The sequence below is a fragment of the Coturnix japonica genome, chromosome 6, assembly GCF_054131305.1.
Source record: "Coturnix japonica strain WE chromosome 6, WE-NBRP24, whole genome shotgun sequence".
Taxonomy (NCBI): domain Eukaryota; kingdom Metazoa; phylum Chordata; class Aves; order Galliformes; family Phasianidae; genus Coturnix; species Coturnix japonica.
The window spans coordinates 25,109,829-25,136,815 of record NC_140668.1 but is presented as its reverse complement, the minus strand read 5'-3'; the positions used below and the strand labels follow the sequence as shown (position 1 = coordinate 25,136,815).

The window sequence follows — 26,987 nt, the reverse complement described above, 5'->3', positions numbered from 1 at the left end:
ACAAGTGATAATCTGAGACTCTGGAAAGAATCCTTAACAAATAAGGACAAGCAGGCAGTACGCACCCTACAAAATAACTTCCAGATAGACCTGCTCCACATATTCTGAAGAGAAGGGAGCTGTATGACATACCAGCTCACAAAATGCTCTCATACTCTGAAAAGAAGCTTGCCATACATGGATTATAAGACCTATATTTTCCCATTCATGTAGGCATTACTAGGGTTCTGGTAATTATGAACTACTTAGAATCATTAAATTAGTATCTACGTGACTCTTACATGACTCATACAGATTTATCTTTCACATGATTAACCCACTAATGGGTAATCATTTTATATTTAAAGACAGAACATAATAAATACCTGCCAAGTATTTGATTTTGCCATTATTTTTGGTGTATGATATTTCTGCATTTTACTTGCACAAAAATAGAGTACTGTTAACTCAGCGCTCACTAAGGCAGCCAGAGTGAAAGCTGCAGTTCTCCACACGTGACAAAAATTCAACTATAATGAAAGAAATCACCTCAAGCAGCACAACAAAAGAAGAAAAAACAGCAATACCCACTTGGCGTCCCTTAAACAGATGTCTAATGAAAACCAACAATTAATAAAGAGACTTTACAAAAATCAAGCAGCAAAAAGCATTGAAACTTAGCCAGTAAAGTTGCAGAGTATTTTAGCCACCATTCCACGTAGAACGTTAGAGCAGAAGTCAAATTTGAACCTCACTTTTAGGAGCATGCAAAAATGTAATCCTTTATTTTGCTGCAGCTGGGTGAGAGGGGAAAGCAAATGTCAGTATTTTCTTTAAGGAAGTGAAATCCTGCAATTTGCAAGGGCAAGCTGAATGAAACAAACACAGATCAGTTTTATATAAAAGAGAGATAAGTACCACAAATACAATACAAGAAACCTAAAAACTGATTTTAATTCATTTAGGAAAGTACAGAGATTGAACAGGAGACATCACTTCAGCACGCAGAAAAAAATAAGAAGCCACAGTTGAAAAATAGCTTGGGATGGGTACTCAGCAAGTCAAAAGGAGTGTGCATTTACAGAGGAATTTAGACAGAAAATCTGGGTACTTTCGCATGCAGTTGCTTGATCTTCTAATACAGGCATTCTCCTAAGCAAAAATAAATACATCAGTAAATCAATAGCTACAAAAGACTAGCAGCGGCTTTTCTTTTTTTATTATTATTTCATTATTTTTATAACTTATTTTTTTGTGACATGTAGAAGCATCCACCCACATTTACAGGAGCTGCCTTCAGCTCACTCGGACGTATCACAAAGATCCACTAGTGAGCTTTTCCAAATAACTCAAATACCAAAGAACCCACAGAAAGGACCATGCTTTTCTATATTTAGTGAAGTCTCCTGCAGCCAGCAGCTGGCACCACGAACCCCTTGGTGCCAGACAGCTGCAGCCTCACCAGCTCTGCCGTAAGCACTGCACAACTTAGAGGTATGAGAAAGGCTTTTACCAAAAGTTTATTCAGTAATATGAACTTTTTTCTCCTCTCATACAATTGTTTGTTTAAATTGAACTCAGTAAAACTGCACGGTACTAAGAAGATCAAGACATCTGAGTATCCGCCATGGACTCCGTGTAAATCAGTCACACAGGTTACAACGTCTTTCACCTATCCAAGCCTTATACACAGCTAATGGTGTCACAAAGCACTTCTCCACTTTCATTTTTCACATACCACGTGCTTATCTTTCCTTATCACCAGCAAGGGCCTACTTATCTCTGCACCTGTGTTGTTGAGAAAAGTATTCTGGAGTTCAGTGCTGCAATCAGTGTTGTGCTAACGGCCAGTTGCACAAGGAGCAAAAAAAAGCACTGGGCTTCACAAGGATGACCATGCTGCTAAGACTCCTTTCAGGATCTGCATTTCCAACATCTCAAACTCTTTACATAACAGGAGCAAATATCGGCATATTCAGTACTCAAAAGGACAACTTTAAAATTCCACTTTAAGCTTTACAGAGACAGAAAGTTGTGATGCAGAACTTGGCAGAATATGGTTTCTCCTGTTTGTTGTTGTTTTCTTTTCAACAAAACCTTCCTCGTTAAAATTAGATTTAAGGAGATGTAATATCCAGACCATTTTTATGAAGACAATAGTTAACTATTCACAAGAAGAGGAAGTTCACTGACCTCAGTGTATTTCTCAAGTTATTTTTCTCCCTAACAGTTCAGAGCTTCTGCCTTGAATTCCCAAGCCCTCTCTTGCATGACTTCTTCCTGCAGTTCTGAGGCAACAGGAATACTGCTGAAGGCGACGTGCAACGGAGCTTATGTAAAAACCTGCTGCTATGACAACTCTAACAGCACCAGTTGCATTGCTGCTAGCAGAAATTTTAGCTTGAATTTAAGATAACCTAAAATATTTTAAGCCACTTAGTTCTGTCGTCCCTATTTAGCTGTAGTACCTAATTTGTTACATGCCTAATTTTATCTTGTCTCTGGTCTTTGCCAAAACATTCATATATAAGAATTAAGTGCTTTGCAAAGGGATTTGCTTAACTCCATTAGAAGTACCTTCAGATGGATTTTATGCCAGCTTTATCTCAAGTCTTGAAAGCAACTTAAAACCTTTATTAGTAAAAGTTATCGCATCTTAAAAAGCAGTGAACTGGGAAAAAGCTTAAAATAAAATCTAACTGCTATCACAGGAGAACTTTCTTGATCCATCTTCTCAAGTTCAATAATAGTTTATTAAAACTGACCGGCATAATCCGCTGCTGCACAGGGACAGTGTACATACTGATGCAGGCTGTAAGCATGAGGAGAAGGTCTTGAGTCTAGTTAGAAAACTGTGGGCTAAAAGAAAGGCATGTGATAAGTAGAACATAAGTAGAGCTATTCACTGGCAAAAACTAAGAGTGGCAGCTGACCAAAGTTAGTTAGTGACACCAAGCTGATTAGCATCTCATTTCCACAAACAAAAGTCACAGGAGGATAAATAAGTTCCCTCGGGAAACACAATGTAGTCTCACTTCAGTTGACAGGGTGTACAACTGCTGTAAAGATGAGATTCTTATTACAGCAAAACTTATTTGCTGTGGGTTTTTTGGTTTTTGTTTGTTTTTTATTTAATAGTATTTAGACTCCACTTTCCCATTTCTTACCCTGTGTACCCAACCTGACACGCTGGCGTTGTTTCAAAGACTGAAGAGATGCCAAATTCACATTTCTCATCCCTGCCGGTCCATGAAGCAAGGCTCACATGTTTGTCATAGGATCACAACATTAGTCTTTGTGCTTCTTTTTCTAAATGGAAGATGTCAAAATCTATTATGAGCAGCAGGAAGGATCTGCTTATTCACAACCAAACAATGAAGCTGTCTGGGAAGGCTAAATTATTACGCACCAGCCAATGTCTTCTTATGCAAATGGTTGATGAGAAATTCTGGTGCAGAATGGCTTCACTTCTGTGTTGCTCAAATAGCATCACATCACTTGACTTCCCAAGTAAAGTTGAATTAAAAGAAAAAGGAAAAATAACAAGGCTATGGCAAATAAAGGTTTGAGTAAGAAGGTTAGAGGGAAATGACCGCAGAATCATAAGCTTCAGAGATGGTGCAAGGAGTATCTGACCAACAATGCAGTCAGAGACCAGCTACAAGCAAAACTGAATAACCACGCATGATCATAGGCTCAAAGGGCCATACCATCACTCAACCGCTTTAACCCATCTCCAATCAAACTGAGCAACCCAAAGATGTCTTAAAAAGTCTTTGAACAAGGTTTATGACTAGCAAGCTGCTTTAACGCTTTCCTGGGGAATATTCAGTAATTCTCTTATACTGACTTTGTTGGCAGTACTTGGCTGCACAGAAATACTGGACGAATGGCATTGTTTGGGCAGCTATGTGTGTATTCACAGTGCCAATACGAATCCTATGCTCTTGGATAGGGTCACAACTAAAAACTATGAATTTGTGCATTTAAAGTTTACCTTATCTGGAACCACAGGAGTCACCAACAACAATCAGTCAGTTCCTCCAGAGCCCCATAATCAGCTGCCACAGAAAGCCCTGGAAGGGTGCTCTCCTCGATGCTGCAGGCTCTGGCCAGCATTAAGCAGCTGTAAGGTATTCTGGCCTCAACAGGAGCATCCCAGCTCTACCATGTTATTTTTTCAACTCTTCCTCAGGTAGCAGAGGCTTCTGTGCCCTGCACAATATATAAAAGGAAGCACCAAGAGCCAGAGGAATCATTTGAGTGAGATTTTAAATTCCCTTCTATTGAACCATAACCCAAGAAACCTCAGAGAAGACAGAAGAGGCCGATGGGGAAGAACACACTTGTCACTACAGGTAGGGAAGAGAATGCATCTGTATTCACGTACCCCGAGGATATGAAACAACGCTTAATTACTGTGAAAGTAAATTTAAAAAAAAATAGAAGACGGTTACAGTTCAAACAGAAACAGAACTTAACTACCGTATGTTAATGGAGATTTTCCAGATGTTTAGTAAAATAAAGACTAAGCTGACTTCCAGCAGCACAGTTCTGTGTGCTGCAGAGACCACAACTTGCCAGCTATTGACAGAGTGTGCTGCTTGCACACATCCTACAGGCACTGCCACCCAAATGACAGACAACTTGAGCTGACTGACCTTCCCTTTTGCACCAAGGCAGCAGCTTCCACAAGTCCCAGCCAACCCATGGGGGCAGCTTACAAAGGAAGAAAGTACCCCACAAGAAACATCTATTATTGCCTTATGTGTCAATGGTGTGTTAAGTAACCTGAGCTTAAAACAAGCTTGTTAATAAAATGAAGTCAAGTCCATATACAGCCTTCAGGGCTAGCACCTCAACTTGCCTGTAATAGCATACAAATTGGGAAGAATATTTATATTTCATTGCTCCCAAGTGCCCATGTTAGGAAGAACCAATGCAATAGGCACGAGGCCTACATGAAATGTAAAATTCCTTTGAAAACTGTGCAAAGGAAAAGAAATTGTACATTAGAGATTGAAACACTGAGGTACAAATTCAAAGAGAACCAAACAGGGTGCTAATATAAGAACCTGGCATTCATCTCATGACAGCTGAGTATCGTAAAGCAAAATAGACCCTTCCTGTTCTGTGAGCACAATTCTGAGCAGCCCAGGTTCCCTACAGTCATTATATTGAAATAGCTTTCAGCCAGGGCTATTCTGCTCTCTGAATCTGAGTGTTCTTCCTTTTCTCACAGGAAACAACCATCGTATTTACGCTGACTTACTGAGACTCACAGAAAAACACCAAGCCAGGCTGAGCGCTGACACTGCTCACTTAGAGGAGCCGCACAGACTCCTCAGTGCCCCAAATCCCGTCCCGTTTACACGAACCTCTCCTGCAATCGGAACACATTAACGGCTCACAACAAAAAGCGGAGCTGCCCAAGAGGCGCGGCTGGTGCAGCCTCCCCAGCACACAATGCACTTGCTGTGGCACCCAGGGCCCGGCTAAAATCTCGCCAACAACAGCAGCAGGTACAGCCAGCAAACACCCGACATCTGATCGAATAGAGTTCTCTACCGTTTGTTTCTCCGCGGCATAGAACCCCGATATCCGAGCGTTCCTCCGCACGCTCCGACGGGCTCCGAAGCCGCGTCTTGCGGGAGGCCCGATAACGGCACACCCCGACCCCGCCACCCCAGGGCACCCTCCCGGCTGACAGAGCTCCGGGCGGCTCCCGGCACCACCAACGTTATGAGCCGCCGCCCCCATAGAGCCGCCTTTGTCTGAGTGCGGAACACACCGGGAGCGGCACCGGCGCCCCCCGCCCGGCCGTGCCCGCTCTCACCGTCGGAGCTGACGGTGTCGTAGGAGTCTCCGGCTGCGGGCGCGGCGGCCGGTTCCCTGTAGTCCACCCAACTCAGCCCTTCCACGCTGTCATACTCGGCGCGATGCTTGTCCTCCACCGGCACCACCGTGAAGTGCGGCATGGCTGGCGGGGCGGAGAGGGCTCCCCGCGGCACCGCGGCGAGGCAGGCGGGATGCGGCGCAGAGCCGGCGGCGCATTCCTGCCCTGTGCGGTCACTTCCTCTCAGGAAACCGCGCTCCTCAACTCCACCCATTCCCCTCCGAGCTCCGGGGCGGTGAGGCGGAGCGGCGGAGAGGCGGCGGCCGCCCCCGGAGCCGCGGGCGTGGAGACGGGGCGCACGGAGGGGGGTCGCGCCGTCGGGCGTGGGCGCGGAGGAGGGGCCGGAGGCGGCGCGGACCACGGGCGCCTTCCTCCTCCCACAGACACCGGGGCCTCCCGGGGTGGTGGGAGCCGGGGCGGGCCTCCCTCCGCTCTGAGCCCCGGGGGGACGCTGCCCTCCCCCGACGCCATTTGCTGGGCCGCAACCGCCTGCCCCGGGGGTCTCGAAAATAGAACGGGATACCGGGGTAGCAGGACACGCTAATTAGAAACGCCCCTGAACTTTAAGCCCCGCTTGATAGACAACGGTTTAATTAAAGACACGCTGTCACCCCGAGAGTCGGTTTGTTTTTACGAGAGCTATCGTTAGCTCCAGATGCGGCAGCTGCCCCCGTTTCCTGTGTTTGTGGAGGCGGGGGGGGTGGCTGATCTGAGCATAAAGCCTCAGCACGGCGAACAGGCAGCAAGAGGGAGAGAAACGTGACTGCACAAAGAGACAGCGGAGTAAAATCAGCCACTTGGGAGATGTGAACGCTAACTACAGCCCCAGCACTATGCAAAGCACACAGTTGCTAAGGCAGCAGAATACCAGGGCAGATGAACTCGGCCCCTCTGCTCAGGAGGGGCTTCTTGTCACAGAGACAGCAGAACTCAATTCTGCCTGTACCTTAGAGGCACCTCGGCCTGTTTCATATACTGTAACACTCACATGGGGTTTAAAGATCAATTAATAGTTGCTAATGCTATTTATTTTCTGCTTTTGAAAGCTACTTTAGACAGTAAAAGGATCCCTATTTAATATATTATGCAGCCATCAGAGGAGAAAGCTTTACAGAACCATTTGTGCGTTTTGCTACGTGTGTTTTACTACAGAGCGTCAACTCAAAGTAGCTCTGCGGATTGTCGATTAAAAATACATCTTAATAAATCAGCAACAAGTCAATCCAGCACTACTCTAAGTTAGTTCAATGTAAGAGTCTACCTATGGAAGGATAGAAACCCCTGAGTAGAGACAGAGAGAAGACACTGTCAACACTCCTTGTACCAAGAAGATCTTATCTCTAGCTTTGTGAATTTGTCCTGCCTTTTTGACTAAGCAGCCCCTCTGTCACTTGGAGAAATAAAAACCTGTTATGAGCAGAGGAGAGACAAGCAAGAGGGAAAATGCTTTGTTCACAAGTGATGTCTACTCTTAATTAGGTGGGTTTTTGAAATAAACAGTCAGAATCCATGCTGTGGAGTGGCTGCAGCCAAGGGGTTACAGGTCTCTCAGTTCACTTAACACAAACTTGTCCATAGGCCACCTCTGGGGAAAGCCAGAACAATTACACCTCCCAGCACTGATCAGACAAGTGGAAAGACTTCTAAAACTCCTTGTGTTTTCATATTCACTACATTTCACTTGTGCCATTTTGCTCAGTTAAGAAAGACAACAGTGTATCTTCATGTGTATCTCAGTAACAGCCTCAGAATATCTGGGAGAGAAACAAAACCAGCTTCCATTTAGAACTCACCATACCTCAATGCGCTAGAGTGAGATCACTTCTGTTTCCCAGTAGCCCTAACATTAGCCCACTTTCATATATGATCACACTGAAGTCTGTGAAATTTACTGACAGCCTCCGTGGATGGGTAATTTAGAAAGCATTTCTTTGGATTTTCGAAGTATTAGTACTGACAGGCTGGAAGCATTCTAGTGTGCTACTCCACCCACTGAGTTATCTCCAGCAATGTATTTTCCCCCAAGGAAATACAGAAGAAATGACCAGCAGGTAGCATTTTCTGTTTAACCTCTTAAGGTTGAGTTGTATTTCATTACAGCTGGCAAGTGTAAGAGTCTAGAGTTCACCAAGAAAACAGGAAAATTAATGATTAATTGACAGGAGACAAAGAATTTTATGTAGAAGGGCAAGATGAGAACTTACCATTAAGTAACTTAGTTCTGGCTTAGTCTTCTGTCCCTTCATTCCTGTTTTTGACTTTATAAAACTCTTAAGTAAAAGCATCTGGTCTAAGTAAGCTGTCCTAAGGGGGGAAAAAAAGAAAAGATGGAGGTTATAAGAATTTTAAAGAGTTAACATTTTTGCAGTCATTCTTATTCAGGAAGAAGAATTGTGTGGCAAGGAGCTGTCTTGGTTTAGGTACCAAAACTGTATCAAGGCCACTACAGAATGGGTAAGCATCATTAACAGGAGGCACTTAAATTGTATGCCATTAGGGAAAAGAAAAGAAGACTGTCTATCTGGATAAGCTCGACAACTCCCCTCTCTGGAATGGAAACTGTATCCAATTGTTTTAGGAGAGAATTTGGCCTGAGGAAACTACTCAAGTGTGTTGAAACAAAAAATATTTCTTTTGCCTGAAGATGATGACTTCTTACTGATTTGTAGACCACCAGTACTTACAGATAGGAAGCTGCCTGCCTTTATCAACTTTTTAGCATATGGGTAGTAATAGAAGTGAAATTTCAAGCTAAGTGACTGTTTTTTAAATATGAATACTGACCTTGACTTCCAGAAAGCCACCACAGGCTTCCAAGTTGCTTAATATCAATACAAAACTGAAAAGAAACAAGCTGATCTAGAATACTGTAGCATTTATTGGACAGTTTTACCTCTAATTCAACTCAAAGGAAAAGGTTGTGTGAGAAACTGTGTCTTCTGGAAGAACAGTTCACTAAACTGCTAAAGATCCTGGTACAAGTCATCCAGGCAAGCAAGCAAGGTCAAGTTTGCCTTGAACACTTCATATTACAGGTAACACCACTCAAGTATTAAAAACCAAAACAAACAGCTTGGCTTTTACTGCACAGTATGAGATAGCAGCTGCACACCACACTAACAGTTGACTTACAAGCGCAAGGTATTCTTTCCCATCCCCAAGAGATGACAATATATGGCTTCTGGCATGATTTGCCTGTGGTCATCCTAGGGAAAAGTGAACATAATTACTATTATAGTAAAGTTACCTCATCCTGACTCAACCTTCACCAGGTAATGTAGTACATCAAATGCCTCTTCAGATGAGCTCCAGAGTATTGTTGTGACTTGCAGTGTGCAGTATTAACAAGAAACAAATAACAAAACATAACAATGAAAGAGATTTGCTATTTATAGATAAGAACCCCCAGCAATCAGAGACTGTGTATGGAGGTGGCTTTTATCTCCACTACTTCCTGGAAGGAATAAATACTGGAAAGTTTTAAACCCAATGCACAAATACGAATATTTAAATACCACAACTTCAGCTGTATTACAAGCTAGAAGTATTCTACTTGGGCTATGATGGTGTTCGCTCTAAGGAATTTGAAGGGTTATTGCAGGGGATACCAGATGTAATGTGGGTGACAAGTAATGCAATGCTGACCATCAGAAAAACTGTCATTGACAAAACATGCCACAGCCAAGGTGCAGCTTCACTGAACACAAGGCTTGGCAGAAATCCTGCAAATTCATAGCTAGGATTTGATCACAGTCAGTTTCCATTTTCAGCACATTCCTGCTTCTCCACATCCGAGGATCAAACCAGCTTTATGAACAAAGCAGGACGGAAATGGGTAACCTGGTTGCAAAGGTTTCTCACTGACAAATGTTGGCTTCTATTTAACGATAAACAGTCAGCAAAAAAAAAAGGTCTGTTGGTGAGGATGACATGTGCATCTATGCATCAAGAACTGGGGAGAGAGTAATAAGAGTTCATGGGAGGTGCAAAGTACAGATCTCCATAAGATGTTTCAGGGGAAAAGTAAGGCAAAAAAGGTCAAGTTATACTTGTACAAGGGCTGGAACATTACCTGCAAGGGAACATCTTTGCTATTTCTCTCCTAGAAAATGTCATGGCTTACACATTAAAAGACCACAAGAGGACACTATGGTGCCACTTATCATCAGAATTTGTTTACTTCAGGGAACTTCCTCCTTCCCCACTTTCAAAGTTACTCATAACTGTATTTGGTGCATGAAATAGACATTTTCTATAAGCACATATTAAACTCCTCTTTAGCATTGGAAAAAAATATAACTAAGTCTACATATTTTTCTTTTTCCCTTCAAACTCAGTTTTGGTGCTTTAAAATAAGACAAACTACACCAAACTTCTCTCCACTCAAATTGTTAAATATTGCAGTAATTTCCAGGGGAGGATTAAGATGCTAAAAAAAATATTCCATGGTTTGTTGCCCTTTCTTTTATTCTTTCATTTTTCTCTCTTTTTTTAAGATAACAATTTTTAGTTCGGTTGCATTTTCAGCATTAAGGTTTGCCATGATCTATTTATTTTAATGAATGACTCAGAGAATAAACTTTCATTTCATTTGTCTGACAGAATTCATATTAGTTTCAGTTTTAATATTAACTGCTTTAAAATCTATTTTGTTTCTCAGTAAAACTCAGAGAAACCTGAGTTCCTGCTTGCCAGGTGCCATGCCTTTCTTCCATTGTAAAACTGCTGACTTCACAGGTGAAAGAAACGTTTGATGGAAATACCGAGGCGAGATACAGAGAAAGGCCTTCAGAGCAAAACACCCACCCATAAGGGAATGAATCATCACAGCAAAGTTTACAGATCAACAGAAACAAAGCAAAACGAGGCGATCTCTCACTTGAGATTAGAAGCAGCAATGTTTCTGGTAGGTTAAATGCTGAACTCCCATTACATAGTGTTTTTTACAGTTTGTTGGCTCTGCCCATGACAGGAACAGTTGATCCATGTCTAATATCTCCTCTAAGGTCACAGGAATACGGTGCACAGAAGTTGTGCACTGCTTTTGCTCTGAATGAAAAAAGAAATCATAAATTGCAGCTATTTCTCAAACAACACACATGGGGAAAGAGTTGTCACCTTTGCAATTTGAGAAACTCAAACACTGCGTGAACAGCTCATCTGGCAATACTAGAGATCAGGTAACTAAGGTTTTATCTTAATCACCCAAGATCTTGACACTTAAGAAAATACTTTCCTTTTTCTATGGACTTTTGTTTTTCTCTGATACCAATTACATAACCATAAATAAATACAAAGGCTAGTAAGAGAATTTAGGTTCTTCCACCCTCTTCCCCAACAACCATCACAGTATGTTCGTTGTAGATGTCAGGCTTGTAAGTAAGCTGTCAGGATAATTACCTGAAAGAAGGTTGTAGCAAGGTGGAGGTCAGCCTCTTTTTCCAGGTAACAGCAATAGGATGAGAAGTAATGGCCTTTTAATGTTGCACAAGAGGAGGACCAGGTTCGATATTAGGAAAAGTTTATTCTCTGAAAGAGTGATGAGTTATTGGAACAGGGTGCCCAGGGAGGCAGTGGAGTTACTGTACCTGGAGGTGTTCATAAAAATAGGGATGGATCCTGGCTCAACCCCTTCTCATCACTCGGGTGCATTGTGTGCACCTGAGCTTCTCTGGGCTGGCCCTCCCTTCCCACAGGGTGCTTAATCACTTCTTCAGGCCATGACTTAGCATTTCTGCTACACATAACAGTCAGAATTGCTTACAATCAGAAAGCTTACACTTTTTAAAGATGTCTTGAAGTTCAGCTCCGATTTACAATATCAACCTAAAGTACCCCACAGTACATAAATTACGGTACTTACAGAAATAGAAAAACTGTTTTCAAAATTCACGCTTCCACAATCCATTATTTAGAAGGGGTAAATCATGACTTGAGTTCTTCCATTTAGCTTCCATAAAGCCTTTTACAAAGTTGCTACCTTAATTATATCTGATACTTCTCTGCTACCACCAGCTGTAACAGAATCTCAGTTTAACTATTATCCATTTCAAATTACCAGTGCAAATTGTTCTTACTAATTGATTCAGGGCAAAGGCATTCAGTTTCTGGATTAATCATCCTAACTATTGGGAGACAAAAATCAGATTACAATCATTTTATGTTTGACCTGTTGATAATGCATAGTTGTGACAGTGCTTTTACAGCCTGATGACAGTGGGCTGAGGACACTAGCACTCCGACTGAAGGGTCACTATAATTTTAATGACAGCAGTCACAGTTGTACCTTGACATTATCTCACTTTTTAAATGTAATTCTAATTAGATGCCTTTCTAACATGTTTTAGTCCATGACTGTATGATTTTGATTGTTTAAGAAAGTAACTGCATCTACTAGATAAGCTAGGTACCATGTGCATAATCATTACAAGGTGCGTAAGATTCCACTTCTTGCTCACTGATTTTTCGCTTTGATGTTGGTCTCACGAAAGTAATTTATCTAAAGTTTTCTCAGATAACTTTGTAAGGAGCAATGAAAAGGGGAACTTCTACATCTGTATGTGGTAAAGTAGAGGTTATCCTACCTTGATGCAGTCTGGCTAGTTCCACGTAGCCTGACCAAGTGATCTGCTGCTGGAAACACTGTCATCAAGTACTTGCTACAACAATGTTGTGTCACCCGCCTTCCCTTTTCATAAGTATCTGCTCAAACTTCTCTCCATGTTAGGCTGCATTTGAATGAAGATGAAGCTAACTACCTACCTCCAGGAGCCTGCAGGCTTAAATCTACCTGACTTTCTTCTGTCTACCATGGAGGAACTAGCTTCCAACACAGAATAGAACTCAGGAGCTTCACTATACTGCAGCCTTCCTTCTGCAGCAAAGTTGCACAGTTATTTCAGGGCTTCATATCGTTTTGAACTTTACACTGTTTTGTGAGATTACAACAACATCTAACATTTTAAAAAAATATTTTATTTAATTTCATACTTTTTTTCCACAAGGTTACAAATTAAACTTTACTCCAAAGTCAGAAAATAAGTGCAATACACTACAGATAAAACAAGGAAATAAACCACAATTATCTATCACATGGTGAAATGAGAGTGATACAATTATCTGCACCTTCAAGAAGAGAAATGCATTTTTAATCCGTGCTAAAGTATTGGGGGAAAAAAGTAAAAATTAGGCAGGGAAATGACAACATAGAAATAAAAAGGCATCTTACATCTCAAATATGCAATGAACTTACTACCACAGTACTATTTTTGTGAAAAGAGACCATGGATGGCAGTTTTCCAGTAGCTTCCAAAGCTATTAGCAGAAGTAAGGATGAGTAGTAAACATCTGCATTATTGCATTCATCATTTGATCAGTATCACATGCTTTAAAAACAGTTTGTGATACCAGTTAAGTCATATTGAGAAGACAAAACTTGTGCTGAAACTCTCCACCGTGTATCCATAAATAGTCTCAGTATTTGTTAAGAAACTGCTCTTAAAAACTTGGCTTGTATGCACTAAAATATTCAGCATGACTTGCAAAGAATTCTTTAAATGTCTCTAATACATTCAGAATATACTTATCAATGAGACCACCCTATCAGAAGAGCTAATTAAGCTACATTTTGAAGCAACGGGAGGAACTATTGGTACAGATATGCAGAAATGGATGGCATGAACAGTCTCAAGTTATTCTAGAGAAAAACTGACTTGCTGTTTCACAGCAAGAGATACAAGAGTATCTACAACACAACCTGAACATCTATTCCTTCATTTTGCTAACATATGAATATGAGATACCTACCTCATCCCTTCAGTAACTCTTCAGCTGCCCATTATCCTGGTCAGGATTCAAAAATGAGTTTAATACTGCATAATGGTTCCCCTAAAGCTACTTGTAGGTATGAAAACTGAATTCAAGTATCCACATCATCCAGTTTGTTGTCTAAAACAAAAGCAAAACCCAAAAAACACACACAACCACTCTTCTACACCCACTGGGGTGGCAGTGTCTTCTCTGAGCAATGATGACAACTGTACCATATAAAAAGAAGTAACTGACAAAATCCTGGCACAGATGTCTCAATGTCTTAATCCCATCTACTAAAGCCTGTGTGGTAAGGCTGATTCTAGACCTTGGTATTACATCAAATGCCACAACATGTGTACCAAAATCACACTCCATGTGTTAGATGACTTATCATTAAGCATAACTATTTTTTATTTACAAAGTTGATCCTGGTTTGATCTGGGTGGTAGAATTTCTCACTTCTAATTCTAAATAGTTTTGCCACACCATTTAAAATCCACACTAATTTTCAAGTGTGCAGGTGAAAGTATGGAAACCATATTAAATATTCCAGCCAAGCTCTATATTAACAGCTCACCCCTCAAAAGGTAACTAGCGGCATTACAGTTTTCTCCATTCTCCCTGGAATCCACAGATATTACAATTAATAATGCAGGATTAAATATGGTACAAATACAAGTGTTAGACTAAATGACTGTGCCATAGAAGGAAATCCAGAAGACCTGTCAGGTTGAATCCGAATATTACGTAGGTCTAGGCGACAGGAATTTTGTACTTCTTCATGAGGGATTTCACTCTCACCTGCATCCATTTCTCTACTAATATTCCGCACCTAGAAAAATTTAAAAGATTGCCCTTGAAAGCCAGACTGAAACAATAGCAGAAGTCTTAACATAGCTGGCAAATTCAGTGCTATTTCAAGTGAAATAACTCAAATTGTATTGCAAAAACATATCTTAAATCAAGTGAAGCAACATCATTATCCTCGTATGTGCATTCCAATGAAATATTTCCCAGTAACAGTTACAAATTCATTGTAGATATAGTCACACTTCTGTCTGCTCTTCACCTTGGCTTCCACTACATATGAGTGCATTAATTGGAAGGGCTTAAGTAAACAAACTCATAAGCATTCCTCACTGAAGTCAGCTCATATCCACGGGACAGAATTTCAAAGGTGTCTAATTCAGAAGGAAGATGATCAGTAAATCTCACAGACTTCACACTTAACATACCTCAAAAAGGTAAATGGGAAAAAAATACATTGTCTATAAGGTTTTGTGTGTAATATCTACTTTTTAATTCTGTAAAGAAAAACAAGAATAGGTAGGTAGCTTGCAATTTGCAACCCAGGCCTTTTCAAACATTACCACTTAGGGGATTCTTACTATTTTCATACTGTCTCTTTTCTTGCCACTTCTCCCTCACCCTTCTTAGCTACTTCCTGACATTTATACCTCAAGTTTGCTGTGACCTAATTTTATGTTTACTGTCTGTTAGTGACCTTGTCATGACAAGAGCCATTTAGACAGGAGCCTGATCCTAGGATGAGAACTTAATTGATTTTCAGGAGTCAGCGTTCCATACTGCATCAACAAACACAGGTAAGAACAAGGTCTACATGACAGGAAAATCATCAGCTTCTCCTAAATGTGTTTAGAAGTCAGTTATGTTTACTTGTCCAGACCACTCTGGAGAGAAAAACCCCCCACAGAGTTCCATCCAGTCTCTCTCACTTTCCTTTATTCTGCTAATGCTCTCTTGACATCTTGGTTTCTTTCCTGGTGTTCGGAATTATTACATTAAGTGCTTATGCTTCATCATGACTCTCTCATCAAGCATGAAAAAAAAGCAATACATCAGCAGTGTCTCTCTTCCCGTTAGTAGGAATCAGAATTCAGTTTATTTTTTAATCTTACATTTTCCACTTCCCTGAAGACACGGAGGAAGTTCTCCTTTAAGACTCCTTTTAGTTCCATTTCATTCCACCCTCTTCTAAGAAGTTCCTCAATCAAAGAAGGGTATTTCGAAACATCTTCCAGTCCCTCAGGGAAACTGTTGGCAAGAGCCACACAAGAACATTCAACGCAGATCACTTAAAAGTGTACCAAAATATTCCTTTTTTTAAGTAGTCTTTTGCATGTATTCACTTTCAGAATGAGCTTTTTTATACCCACTTCCTCCTCTGAGATGTCAGAAAAATGAAGAATCCAACTGACATAACCCAAAGCTGGAGTGAGACACCATGCAAGACTCTTTTCTGCATAGAGGATCTCATTAGAACTGAACTACATATTCTGGAATTAACGTGCACTAATGTATAGAGTTATTAAAGAAAAACAAAAAATTAGTGTGGATACTGACCCTCCTATATCTGGCCTTGAGAGTAAGAGGAAACATCTATATCACCAGTGGAGTTTGTATAATCCACTTAAATAACTGAGAAAAAAAGAGTACTCACAAACATATGATGTGCTAAGGAGCTGCAGGCAGTTTGGTGTACTCTGTTATTTACATAGCCATTTTTCCAAACAAAATACAATTAGAATAATATTGCTTTGAACTCAGCAGTTTGGGCGGTGAAAAGAAAGCTATTCAGAGCACTCCACTGAAGGAATTACAACCAGCAAAACTGACATATATCTTGTGCTAATTCTTACAGAAACAAAAAGGAATATGTAGCTGCAAAAACTGCATTGAACAGCTAACTTGTATTTCCAAGAGTCTTGGACTCTGTTTTGAGATAACTATTTCCTGTTACCTCTCTTTCCTGTGGAGAAGTGATGGTAACCATCAATTAAACTGATGGCCTTTGTGAAAATGTATGCAATAAAATGTGTCTTTTTTTTGTTGTTGTTGTTGTTAGCTGCATTTTCATTATGGAGATTATACTTTCAGACCTATGTTTGGCTAACTCTCATGTTAGCTGACACACTGCTTTTACATCCATCCTGCTTTACGGACTTGAGTCTTAGCATGATTTTCACATTCAAGTGTGTCTGACCCCACTAAGAAAAAAAACAATAAGGTTATACAAGCAAATGCCACCCAGTCTGCTCTTAATTTCTGCGCTGTAATGTAACACTTGCCCATGAGTGAACAGAGAAGGTTATCTTTTAGGCTGTTCACCATGTTCTGCTTTCCTTAAGCACATGCCAAGGATAGGTGATTAGCTGATCAAAGCAAGAAATAGGTTACACAGCCCTGAGGCACTTTAGGCTTTTCCCCCCAGAAAGTAAGAGCAGAGAGAAGAGTTTTGCAGCAGTCCTGGAGTAACTTGTTTGCAGCATATTTTCTGTAATTCATCACTGGTCTAGAGAAAGTCACCCTCCATCATCATTTCTGTATGCACAAACATTTGCATAGCTCACAGTACATTAGGGCTAGTTTCCACATTTAGGGAACTCCATGAATGTAATATTTGTGCCCCTTTTTTATGAAACTTGTTTTAGCACTCATCACAAGACTATATGCTAAAACTCTTTTAGTCTACCTTCTTTTTCCCCAAAAAGGATCAAAATTGTTACAATTCAACAAGCAAATGTCAATGTATTTATAATTTTACCAACCGTTCCACTCCGTCGTAGTCACCACCAATTCCTATAGATTCTGAACCTGCAATTCTCTTTATGTGGTCAAAATGATCTGAAAGAAAATAACAAAGAAAACAACTTCTAAGCATATCCCAGGAAGAAATAATTCACTTCAGACATACTGGCACCAGGTTACTGTCCTTCAACATATATTCATAGTAAAATTAGTTTCAAAAATAACTCAAAAGATATCCTGATAATACGGGTTAAATTTTAATAACACAGATGATGTACTCAGAATGTTTTCTGGTGCTCATCTGGGTATTATACGTTACAAAGTGCATCCGATAGCAGTCTTCAAAATAACATCTAAACCAGTGAGGTGTAAACAAGGAAAAAGACACTGTTAGCACATTAATTCCCAACAGAAAGCTCAAATATGCCAACAGATTTTTCATTACCCATTACATACCAATGTTTTGCACTCTGAAGTAAAAAGGTTTAAGGTATTTCCCAGCAAGTAACAATTACTTTTGGATTAATGTAGGAGTAAACTCATTTCTTTTGGCTTTATGTAGGAGTTTCAGTTCCTCTTGCTACTGTTCAAATGAATATTAGCTCCAAAAAGACTTGGAGCTGGGATAGTGTGGGGAAGGAAATAAACAAACAATACCATTTACACAGTCTGAAAAATGACCCAGATGGCAAGAAATTCTTAGAAGCCACCCACAAAAATCACAATATATTCACTTCAAACCTGCTAGGGTAGAAACATTAACAACTTTTCTGCCACAGGCCAGTACATCTGCATTGAATGTCACCATAATAATTCCCTTGTTCTTTTTCTGAAAGAAAGAAGAGACTGGTGATGAGTGTCCACACGTGTGTCCTACAAACCTCACAGGAATCCTGTGCAGAACCTTTTCTATCCATCCACCAGTGAGCATAACAACAGTATACATCAAAGATCAGAAGGCAACACAAGGCTTTGCCTTTCTGCCCATTACATCCTCATATGGCCTGAATCACCAAAGCCTGGTGACTTCAAACAAACTCAACCAGAATTTCAAAGAATTTGCAACCACTTTATTCCTATAATCAAAGACAAAACCAACCCAAAGAAGATACCTCAGAAGTGAAGGTGTAACTTGCTACTCTGGGGTCTGCTTCAATCCAGTTCCATAGATGAGGGGGTGATTTGCATGTATAAACTCGCCTCAGATAAGCCAAACATCAGCATCTCCCCCCATTGTTTTAGTTTTTGTGGTTTTTTTAAGCACTTACCAGATTCTGGAGGATATCATCAGGAACATTTCTGGAGTGATTACAAACAGAAAATGCAGAAGAATGGCTGAAAATTACTGGTGCTTTTGAGATACGTAGTGCAGTTTTTGCTGTGGAATATGAAGTATGAGATAAATCTATCAGCATACCCAGACGATTCATTTCCTTTACCACTTCCTAGAACAGATTTACAGACAACAGCATCAGTATTCTGTTTCCTTAAAGGAAACTATTTAGATGATGTATGTAACCAGATAAATCCTGCAACTGTCAGCTAGTTATAAGCATACTGCAACTTCATGGGCTTCTGTTTTACACATTAAGTCACCAGTTATTTATTCACTCATAATTAACTAGAATACCACCACATGCTTGAACCTTTGAAAGCTTAATCAATGCAAAATACATATATTTTTAATTGTTATTCGCATCTCGCTACTTCTACTTTCTATTTCACACATCAGAACTGTGTTGAAACAGTCGTTAGTATGAAATCTAATTTGTTCATCACAAGGAAGTTATCTTTACTAAATCCTAATCACTCCTAAATAGCAAGAACTTACAGAAATCAGGTTTTTAATGATAAGATGTTCTTAAAAACATCAGAAGTTGTTAGCTGTGTGAGAGATTGCTTAGAGTATCATTCAAAAAGAAACCCTTACTTGGCCAAATGCAGTCAAACCAGTAACATTAGGATAAAAGTTGTGTATTCCTTTAGATGAAGACTCAGACCTTCAAAAGAGGAGTGAGAGAGGAGAGACATATCATTCTCCTGACTACAGTATCAATAATTGAATTGCCATATGTTATACACAATAAACTCATATCACACAGCCAAATTGAGGGATAATGAGCTGCAAAATAAGTATCTTGTTCATATAGTGTTCTGTACATCTATGGTTCAGGTCTGTTGCATATTTGTGAAGCAATGACAAGCAAAGAGACACTAGTCCAAATTTTTCTAATTAAACAAACCTTTATCAGAAAACAAGGGTGAACTGAAATGTCAGCTCCCTGTCAGCCATACAGCCAGTGTTTCAGACCTCTCTGCAGACAGTTCTCTTTTGCTTTAGTCACTTTAAATGAAGTCTGTCAGTGCAACAAAAAGTAGGTGCTCTGAGAGAGGAACTGAGTAACCATTTCCATAGCTGCATATGGGACCTGTATTTCTGAGAGGATGGTGTGAAAGGCTTCTGACTGTCAAGTTCTTAGAAAGCATTTACTATCTTTAAGCCACATTATCTGCATCTTCTTTTTTTCTGTTGTTTTTGTCTGTTTTGACCTATGCAACCTACTAATAAAACCAAGTGGAAGGCAACTTTCCCATTTTTATGTTGCTAACAAAGATTAGAAATTTCTAAATGGTCAGTGCAGGAAGCACCACACGACAGATCCTTTGGTCACCCACTTGCTACAGGGCAGGTGATTGACCTCCCAGCCCTGTCATCCTTGACTTAGTTTGGACTGAGTATGACACAGGCAGACTTTATTTGAATTCACATTTTTCCCCTCCCGGAATTGCCACCATACTGCATGATACAGTTACACAAACACATACACATTAGTTACCAAGGAGTATTGCAGGAATGTGTCAAAGTCATGTAACGAACACCTAGGTCATAATACATCCTCAGTGTTGCCAAACTGCTGTCAATAGAGTGACCACCTTCTATTCCAATCAAACATGCAATCTTCCTACTGTCAGAAATACCTGGAAACATCAAAGTAAGACAGTTCCAAAGCAATTTCATACTCTATTGAGAAAAAATGGTTATTGATATTTCTTTAGGACAGGGGCTTTATTTCAGGGTATATTTATATGGAAAATTATCTTATGACTGCAGCGGGTCAGGACTTTGCACAGTCAGATATTGTAGTTCAATAGAAAAACTGAAGTTACTTTAAAACTGAAGGATAGCTAACTTGCCTGCTTGCAGTTTTTTCTTTTCTGCACGTCCCTTTGGAAATGTAATTTAAAAACAAGAAACAAAACAAAACTAAAAAAAACACCCTGTAACAAGAGAGAGTATCACCTTGGGAAGTTGTCACAAGTTCAAGCTCTTCATAGCTGTTACACATCCTCTTGACAACATCAATTTGTTCTAAGGTCAGACGTACAGCATCCTTGTTCTGAGCGCTGCAAAGAACATACACTGACCAAAACTGAAAGAGACATTGACAAGTAAACTAGATAATCTGTGTTCCAACTTGGAAGGTACAGATTGCTAATAGTGGAGTTCACAAGCAGAGATCAAAGTGATTTCTTACAGTTTACAAGGGAGTTGCCATTATAATTTTTCCCCTCCAAAGAAATCTTGAGTCATCTATTCCAAACACAATTCTTCTCTCCCAGCTTACTCAACAACTCCACAATACATGCAGAAAATTGGATGTAAGCTCACTATACTTCATTTACCAGAAAGCAATTGCTGCTCTTTTGATTAAGTGTAGCTGGATTATGAACACAAACATTTGCAATACAAATGACACAGAAAAGTGCCTGTTGCTTTTCAGAATCATTTTATCTCTCCTCTTAGAACAGAAAGTACCAGAACCAGAGCCAGTAATACCTCTGTGATTGGGAAGGGAATGAGACAAGTGTAAAAACATGTTCTTAGGCAGTCTCACTGCCATGACTGTACGTACCTGAGCTCCCACATAACCAGCCTTAAGTTTCAGAAGATTTGTGTGGGTCTTGTTGATTTCTCTTAAGTTGACTTTACTGATTCTATTTTGGTAAAATATTCTCAGACGCAGTACAAAGTCATTGTGGCTAGAATAGAAAACAAGTAGGGCATGTGGTGGAAATAAATTGTTCCTCTTCTAATCCAAATGTAATTTCTTCAATTCTTCTTAGTTTTTCAGACCAACAACTCCCAATAATCCTGGCTGTAATAGATACTAGGAGTGTCCTTTCTCTGCAAAGCATCTTTATTTCTTAAAGCTCCTTCTAGTCAGGACAGCAAGAAAGTCTTATGCTTTCCTCACTTTTACTGCTGTTATGCTTTTGTATGCATTTTTCTCTCTACTATTTCTGAAAGAATAGAAGAACTAAAATCATCCACCATGGTCCTTACAGGATAATCAGTGCTTCTGTTCTCAGGTTAAAACACACCATAGACATCATTCCTTCAAGTTGCAAGGATACCCTTTCAAACCACCATACCTGCCTTCTAGCTCTGTAAAGAGGTCGTTGTTACCAAAGATGCCATTAAATTATGGGAAGGAGACAAAGACATTGTGTAAAGGGAAACAATAATTCAGCACTGAAATCTCACCACATGCATTTAGGGCAAAACATTCTTAACTACCCTCTGAATTGGAATTCTGTCCAGCTGATAAATCTCAACAATAACTAACTATTATGTGCTAGGAATAGTCTGCATCCCTACTCATCCTAACACATTTTAGCACCTCCTCCTCACTTATGAAGATTCATTGAGAGTTTAATTGAAGATGTTTATATACCCATCAATTAAACGTGTATCTTGCATCAGACTGATAGCTCTCTCTCTCATTGATTTCTCACAGATGAATGGCACAGTATCAAAGAGGAACATCAACAGCCATAGCAACAACGTTGTTAGATTTTGCTTCATTTTCAAGTTTGTTAAAGCGAAGAGATACCACAGTATTTGCTGACCGCAATTAAACAGGAAAATTTCCAGTCGGTAGACACAGATTTAATAGTATAAGCAGAGCCAAAACATCCTCTTTCTGGTAAAGGCTGCACTTGGTTCTGTAAGAAGAAAGAAAGAAACAACAATGAAGAGAGTGGAAGGCAGAAACAGGAATAGTAAGATAGCTACATTCTCTAAAAGAATTTTAAGCCCATGGCTATTACACTTCTGCACCTATAACTGCTCCATAAACATTGCTGCTGCCACAGCTGATGGCTGAAGGGAACCATCTCCTCATTCAGAACTGATAGTGAGCCTGACAGACTCCAGAGTCCCATTTCCCCAAAGCAGCTCCCAAAATATCACAATGAGACCGTTTTCTCTGTTAGAGTAACATAAACTGGTTTGTTCCCGCTACTGGGGAAAACAGACTCTGAAATGATGCGGATATATTTTTTGAGAAAAATGAGAAAACATGTATGATAACCTCAAGAGCAATCAATATATCATTTGTGGATGATGACCACCATCAGCTCTGCATATTCACCAGTGACAAACAAGAGCCAGCATGTCATGCTCATAAAAACCTGCACCAGTGGAGGTGACCCAGTGTCACTGCTGTCACGCAGCACGCACTGCCTCTCTGTGCTCACATCCACTGGTTGGTCTCAAACATTCTGTAAGCATCAGTGAACATCTGTGGTGACATCTTTCCTGTGCAGAAGGATTCAGTTCCTCACTTTTGCTTCATATGCACTTCAATGTCAGATGCCACAGAACTTCCACATGCACTTCCACGTCACTCTCATACATTGTTTATTGCAGGTGACAGAACAGTGCAGTATACAACAACTCCTTCAAAAGTAGTGCCTCTTATTTTATTAAGTAGTACATATGGAGAAGTAAGTTTAGAATCGGTCCTGAATCAGTCTAGAAAAGAAAATCTAGGACAGGTGAATAAACACAACAGTGTGCAGATGGTCTGCAAAGCAGCCAAGTGAATTGCTCCTCCACATCTACTTTTATTCATTGCCACATCTTATGCTTGTACACAGGAAAAAGTTACTGGAAGAGTCATTTTCTCATGTTGTTTTATCTTTTTTCTTTTCTTTTTTCTTTTTTTTTTTTTTTAAATATTGTTTTTGGAAGAAAAAATATTTGAATTGCCATTGGTAACCACTGTGATATATCAGATCTGAATCAGCAGATTTCAGTTTTAATTTTACTCAGAGAAACTGAATACTGGTCATGTTCAACATCTTCATCAATTACCTCAGCAAAATTGCTTTCCAACCCCATCATTCTTCTGCACACAGTGTAGGCATAACAATTCTGGAGCACCAAGCTTAGAAAAGCTGCCATTACAAAGCCCAGAAAAAACTAAATGAGCTTCTGAAGAGCTGCAACAGGCGCAGTCTTTGCAAACACCTGCGAAGTGAAGCTCTACTGTAGTTAGCTTTTACCATTGCATTACATTCTCTGAGCTCTCCGCAGCTTGCTATCAATAAAACACAAATGCTGACAAACACTGAGTGTTCCCTTGTCTAGAACAACACAGCTGTACCGAGGACGCTGCCCACATCTGCCATATGAGGATATGACAAGAGAGGAGAGGATGTTGCTCTTTTAAAACAGATGCATTTCAATTGAACTCACAGTAAAAAAAAGGAAACCATGTAGAAACTTCTGTCATTTACCATCTTCAGCAATATAGGCAAGCGCTGTATTGTCTCTTTTCTTTTCAAAAGGCAGGACAGACCCCAGTGCAGAGAATGCAGTGAACAGCTGCTATTTAAGTGCAGCAAATCTCAGCTAGGAATGATACTTCCTTTCATCTCATTTGATGTTCGGACTTTTCATCTTAATTTTTATTAAAACACTTCCTGACATCCTTGGCATCAATACTTGGGTTTGCTGAATTTTTGTGCTCAATCAAGTATAAAAAGTGCAATAAAATAAAGCTCACAGTTTGAGGTAGTAATATTGTCTGAAGAAAGTTCATCCCGACACAGTCCAGCTAAGCTGGGAGTTCAAGAAGGTGGCAGTATTTGCAACTGAAGTATAGGAGATTGATGGCTTTGTCCTTTAGAACAATTCCCTCAGAACTTCTCTCAAAAAGGACAACTACTGAATTTCTTTCCTGTTAGGTTTCCAAATTCTACTTTACTGTTGTTGTTTTTTCCCCGGACCACAGTTTCTAAGACTTTCTGACACATTCAGGTTACCGAATCCAGTAATTTTTAAATAAATGGGAACTGTACAAATGCATTTTATCACCCTGTGACTACAGATGAGAACTATTTTCTCTTAGTAGTCCTAAATTACTGAAATTCTTCTGCCATCAGAACTTGTAAGCTTTATGGTGTAAGTACAGAACAAACCAGAACAGCCTGCCAACTGCTTCTATAACACTGTGTCACAGCACATTATCAGGCAATACTTCCTCCAGTTTAAGAGTTCTGACCCCAGTGTTGGGAGGGAGTTCCCCAGAGGGAGTAGCTAGCTTCTTTCTTAATATAGTCTCCTCTTGCTCAGATGCAGCAATGTTTCTTTCCTAGACTGCAAACCAGAACCCTCAGAACAACATGTACTTGAGCCAATAACTCTTCAGGGTTCCCCTCTGCAACAGCACTCCCAGCTGTATGGGCTGCAATAGATTCCAAAGATACAGGCAGAAGACTCTGCACCTGAAAGGGATTCCCTTCTTCCCAGTCACCCCATTTGGGCCCCTTGCCACATGCTTCTATTCTTTAAAAAGTTTCACTGCTCCTGTGTTCCTCTCCATGCTAATGCAAAGCCATGTCCCCTCCCAACCTTTCCCAACAATCTTTTTTTTTCTAGGGTTTTACCAAGTTCTGAAACATTTCTCATATTTTTCAAATGTCTTGATCAACCATTCAAAAATAGCACAAAGCAGAAAGATACACACACAAAGGACATGAAGATGATCATTAATGAGCATTAACAACCGAGTTTTACCATAACGAGCATACTGCTCTCATAGGAAGTAATGAACTTTCCTTCAGCAGCACAAAGATGCCTACTGCAGTACTCGTGCCATAGTGAAGTTTATCCCCACACTCAAATACAAACTCTCAAATAACTGATAGTTTTTAAAGAGAGAGTGTTCTCAAACACACCACAAATGTTTTATCTATTTGTACTTGCCCACATAGTTCAAATCTAAAAGAGAACACACAGTTCTGTTTTTTTCTGATTGTGACATGCAAGAGAAAGTTTCTGGGGAACAGCAGTTACTGGAAATGTAGTCATTCTTGCAGAATGCCCTTGAGAAGTTGTTTTTCTTCTATAAACACATATCAGAAATGTATATACATTGTAAAACCTCCAAAGCTCTGACAGAACAGTATTTCTATAGACCTGGAAAAAGCACATGTTTAAGCTTTCATATAGACTGACTTTGTTACTGACTTTGTTACCTGCAATCCCTTTCTCTAGAATTCTACCAGATCCTGACAAAATGACTGAAAAAGGACATTTTTTGGTTCAAAATTTCTAATGAGAAAGTAGCAGACCTTCTTCATTCAGTAACATTGTTCAGATGCTACATAAATCTGTTACATGCTATAGATTTCGATCCAAATGCTTACTCTTTTTCCAACAGTATTATGTCCACAGTGAATTTCAGGAATAGTTTTAAGCATGAAATGTACCTGCATGTTCTTCAAGTTGTTCAACTACTAATGGTAATCATTTATACATTACCAAACCCCCATTCTATGTATCTGTTCAAAAATGCTATGAGAATTTCCTACTTAACATTAGTCTCGAGTCATTATACCTCAAGAACATACAGTAACAGCATCTTCTATGTTTCATGCTGATACAGCCTACATAAAATACTCTTTGTTTTTTGACAGTAATACTGATTTACCTTTAAGACTATTTAGGTAAAGAGGACACTCACTTGTATCATTATTCAGTAACAACTTCTCGAAAACTGAAGGACTATCGCAAGCACCAGACTATATTAAGAACATAATATACAAAGCACCCATACTTGAAGAGCATGTATCATAAAGTACAAAAGCTGTACAGCCTTTTTTCCATGCTGACTGAGCAGAGCTGAGAAGTGGAAGTTGACATGAGATTTATAGTTTTTTCTTGCTTATCTAAAGGCTCCTCTGAGCAGGTTACCTTCTTAGGAAAATGTAGCAGAGTCGTAATCCACGTTTCTCTCTGTTGGATGCAATTGCTAAAGTCTGGAACCAGATCCTCCTGGCATCAGGACAGCAAGCAAGTAACGTCCTCTATTTCTTTAGCTCACACATCACAGGCTTCTCGCTCAGCAGGCGCCTGGGGATTGCCCCTTGCACAGAAATGAGGTCTGTGAGAAAGTTTCCAGCTCAGATACCGCCCACTTACACAAGCCACACGCTGTACAGTGCTTGCTCCAGTGCTTCCTCTTGTGGCAGACTTCTTGTGCAGTCCATCATGTATCCGTTCATGAAAGAAAATGATACATTTAATACCACTCTGTTTATGTTGTTTTAGACACAGGTGCCTTCCATCACAGACTGATTTTGTTTGAAAGGGATCTCATCATCTAGTCCAGCCCCCTGACCCCCGCTAAGATAATTTCAGTGTTAGATCAGGTTGCTCAGACACTTGTCCTGCCAAGTTTTTGATTCCTTCAGGAAGAAGATCATACAACTTTCCCAATGTGATATTTTTTCCTTAAACCCACTTGAATCTCCTCTTATGCAAACTGTGATGGTTGCAACTCTTCCTCTTGCTGATGTGCTTTGAGAAGAGTCTCATAACTGAATCTGTAGGAAAAACAGGCGCAGGTATGCACTTTACAAATGACCTAATTTTGCTATATTTACTATATCTAGATCT

The 26,987-nt window shown here is 40.0% G+C and overlaps 2 protein-coding genes and 1 long non-coding RNA gene across 16 annotated transcripts in view; all 3 read right to left on the bottom strand.

Annotated features, from left to right (window-relative positions):
• The window catches only part of SLC12A4 (solute carrier family 12 member 4), a 50,854-nt gene extending 39,373 nt beyond the window's left edge, over positions 1 to 11,481 (bottom strand). The window contains exons 1-4 of one of the 3 annotated variants that reach the window (XM_032447008.2): positions 11,276 to 11,481; positions 9,008 to 9,081; positions 8,080 to 8,179; positions 5,816 to 7,629 (exon numbers count right to left, since the gene is read on the bottom strand). In XM_032447008.2, the coding sequence (XP_032302899.2) occupies positions 5,816 to 6,089 (274 nt within the window). In that variant the 5' untranslated portion in view covers positions 6,090 to 7,629; positions 8,080 to 8,179; positions 9,008 to 9,081; positions 11,276 to 11,481. Of the gene's footprint in view, positions 1 to 3,146; positions 3,232 to 5,815; positions 7,630 to 8,079; positions 8,180 to 9,007; positions 9,082 to 11,275 lie in introns of those variants that run through there. The other 2 variants (XM_015873792.3, XM_085551770.1) reach the window with 2 other exon arrangements.
• On the bottom strand, positions 3,389 to 5,541 carry LOC116653957 (uncharacterized). Its single transcript, XR_014947748.1, has 2 exons — positions 3,977 to 5,541; positions 3,389 to 3,481 (listed from the first exon to the last, which is right to left on the bottom strand). It is a non-coding gene; the product is annotated as an uncharacterized LOC116653957 (long non-coding RNA).
• A 1,348-nt stretch (positions 11,482 to 12,829) lies between the features above and the next one.
• On the bottom strand, positions 12,830 to 26,658 carry LOC107319153 (dipeptidase 2-like). 12 transcript variants are annotated; one of them, XM_032447010.2, is made up of 11 exons: positions 26,283 to 26,632; positions 21,973 to 22,243; positions 21,151 to 21,277; positions 20,538 to 20,667; positions 20,074 to 20,215; positions 19,167 to 19,236; positions 18,505 to 18,681; positions 17,978 to 18,065; positions 17,257 to 17,332; positions 15,607 to 15,742; positions 12,830 to 14,519 (listed from the first exon to the last, which is right to left on the bottom strand). In XM_032447010.2, exons 2-11 carry the CDS (start codon positions 22,101 to 22,103, stop codon positions 14,331 to 14,333), a joined length of 1,266 nt encoding a protein of 421 aa, XP_032302901.2. In that variant the 5' UTR covers positions 22,104 to 22,243; positions 26,283 to 26,632; the 3' UTR covers positions 12,830 to 14,330. The 12 variants fall into 12 exon arrangements, 10 of the variants coding, with proteins under 10 accessions (XP_032302901.2, XP_085407899.1, XP_085407900.1 ...); XM_085551773.1 differs by having other exon boundaries at positions 20,538 to 20,641; positions 26,283 to 26,627; XM_085551774.1 differs by having other exon boundaries at positions 20,538 to 20,641; positions 22,148 to 22,243; positions 26,283 to 26,627.
• Positions 26,659 to 26,987: the final 329 nt, after the last annotated feature.

Coding starts and splice junctions, on each gene's coding strand:
- LOC107319153 (XM_032447010.2), bottom strand. CDS start 22,103: ATGAAGCAAAATCTAACAACGTTGTTGCTATGGCTGTTGATGTTCCTC. Junction 21,278..21,972: donor GATACACGTTTAATTGATGG/GTATATAAACAT, acceptor TTTCTATTCTAG/CCACAATGACTTTGTACTGC. Junction 18,682..19,166: donor GTTTGACTGCATTTGGCCAA/GTAAGGGTTTCT, acceptor AATCTGTTCTAG/GAAGTGGTAAAGGAAATGAA.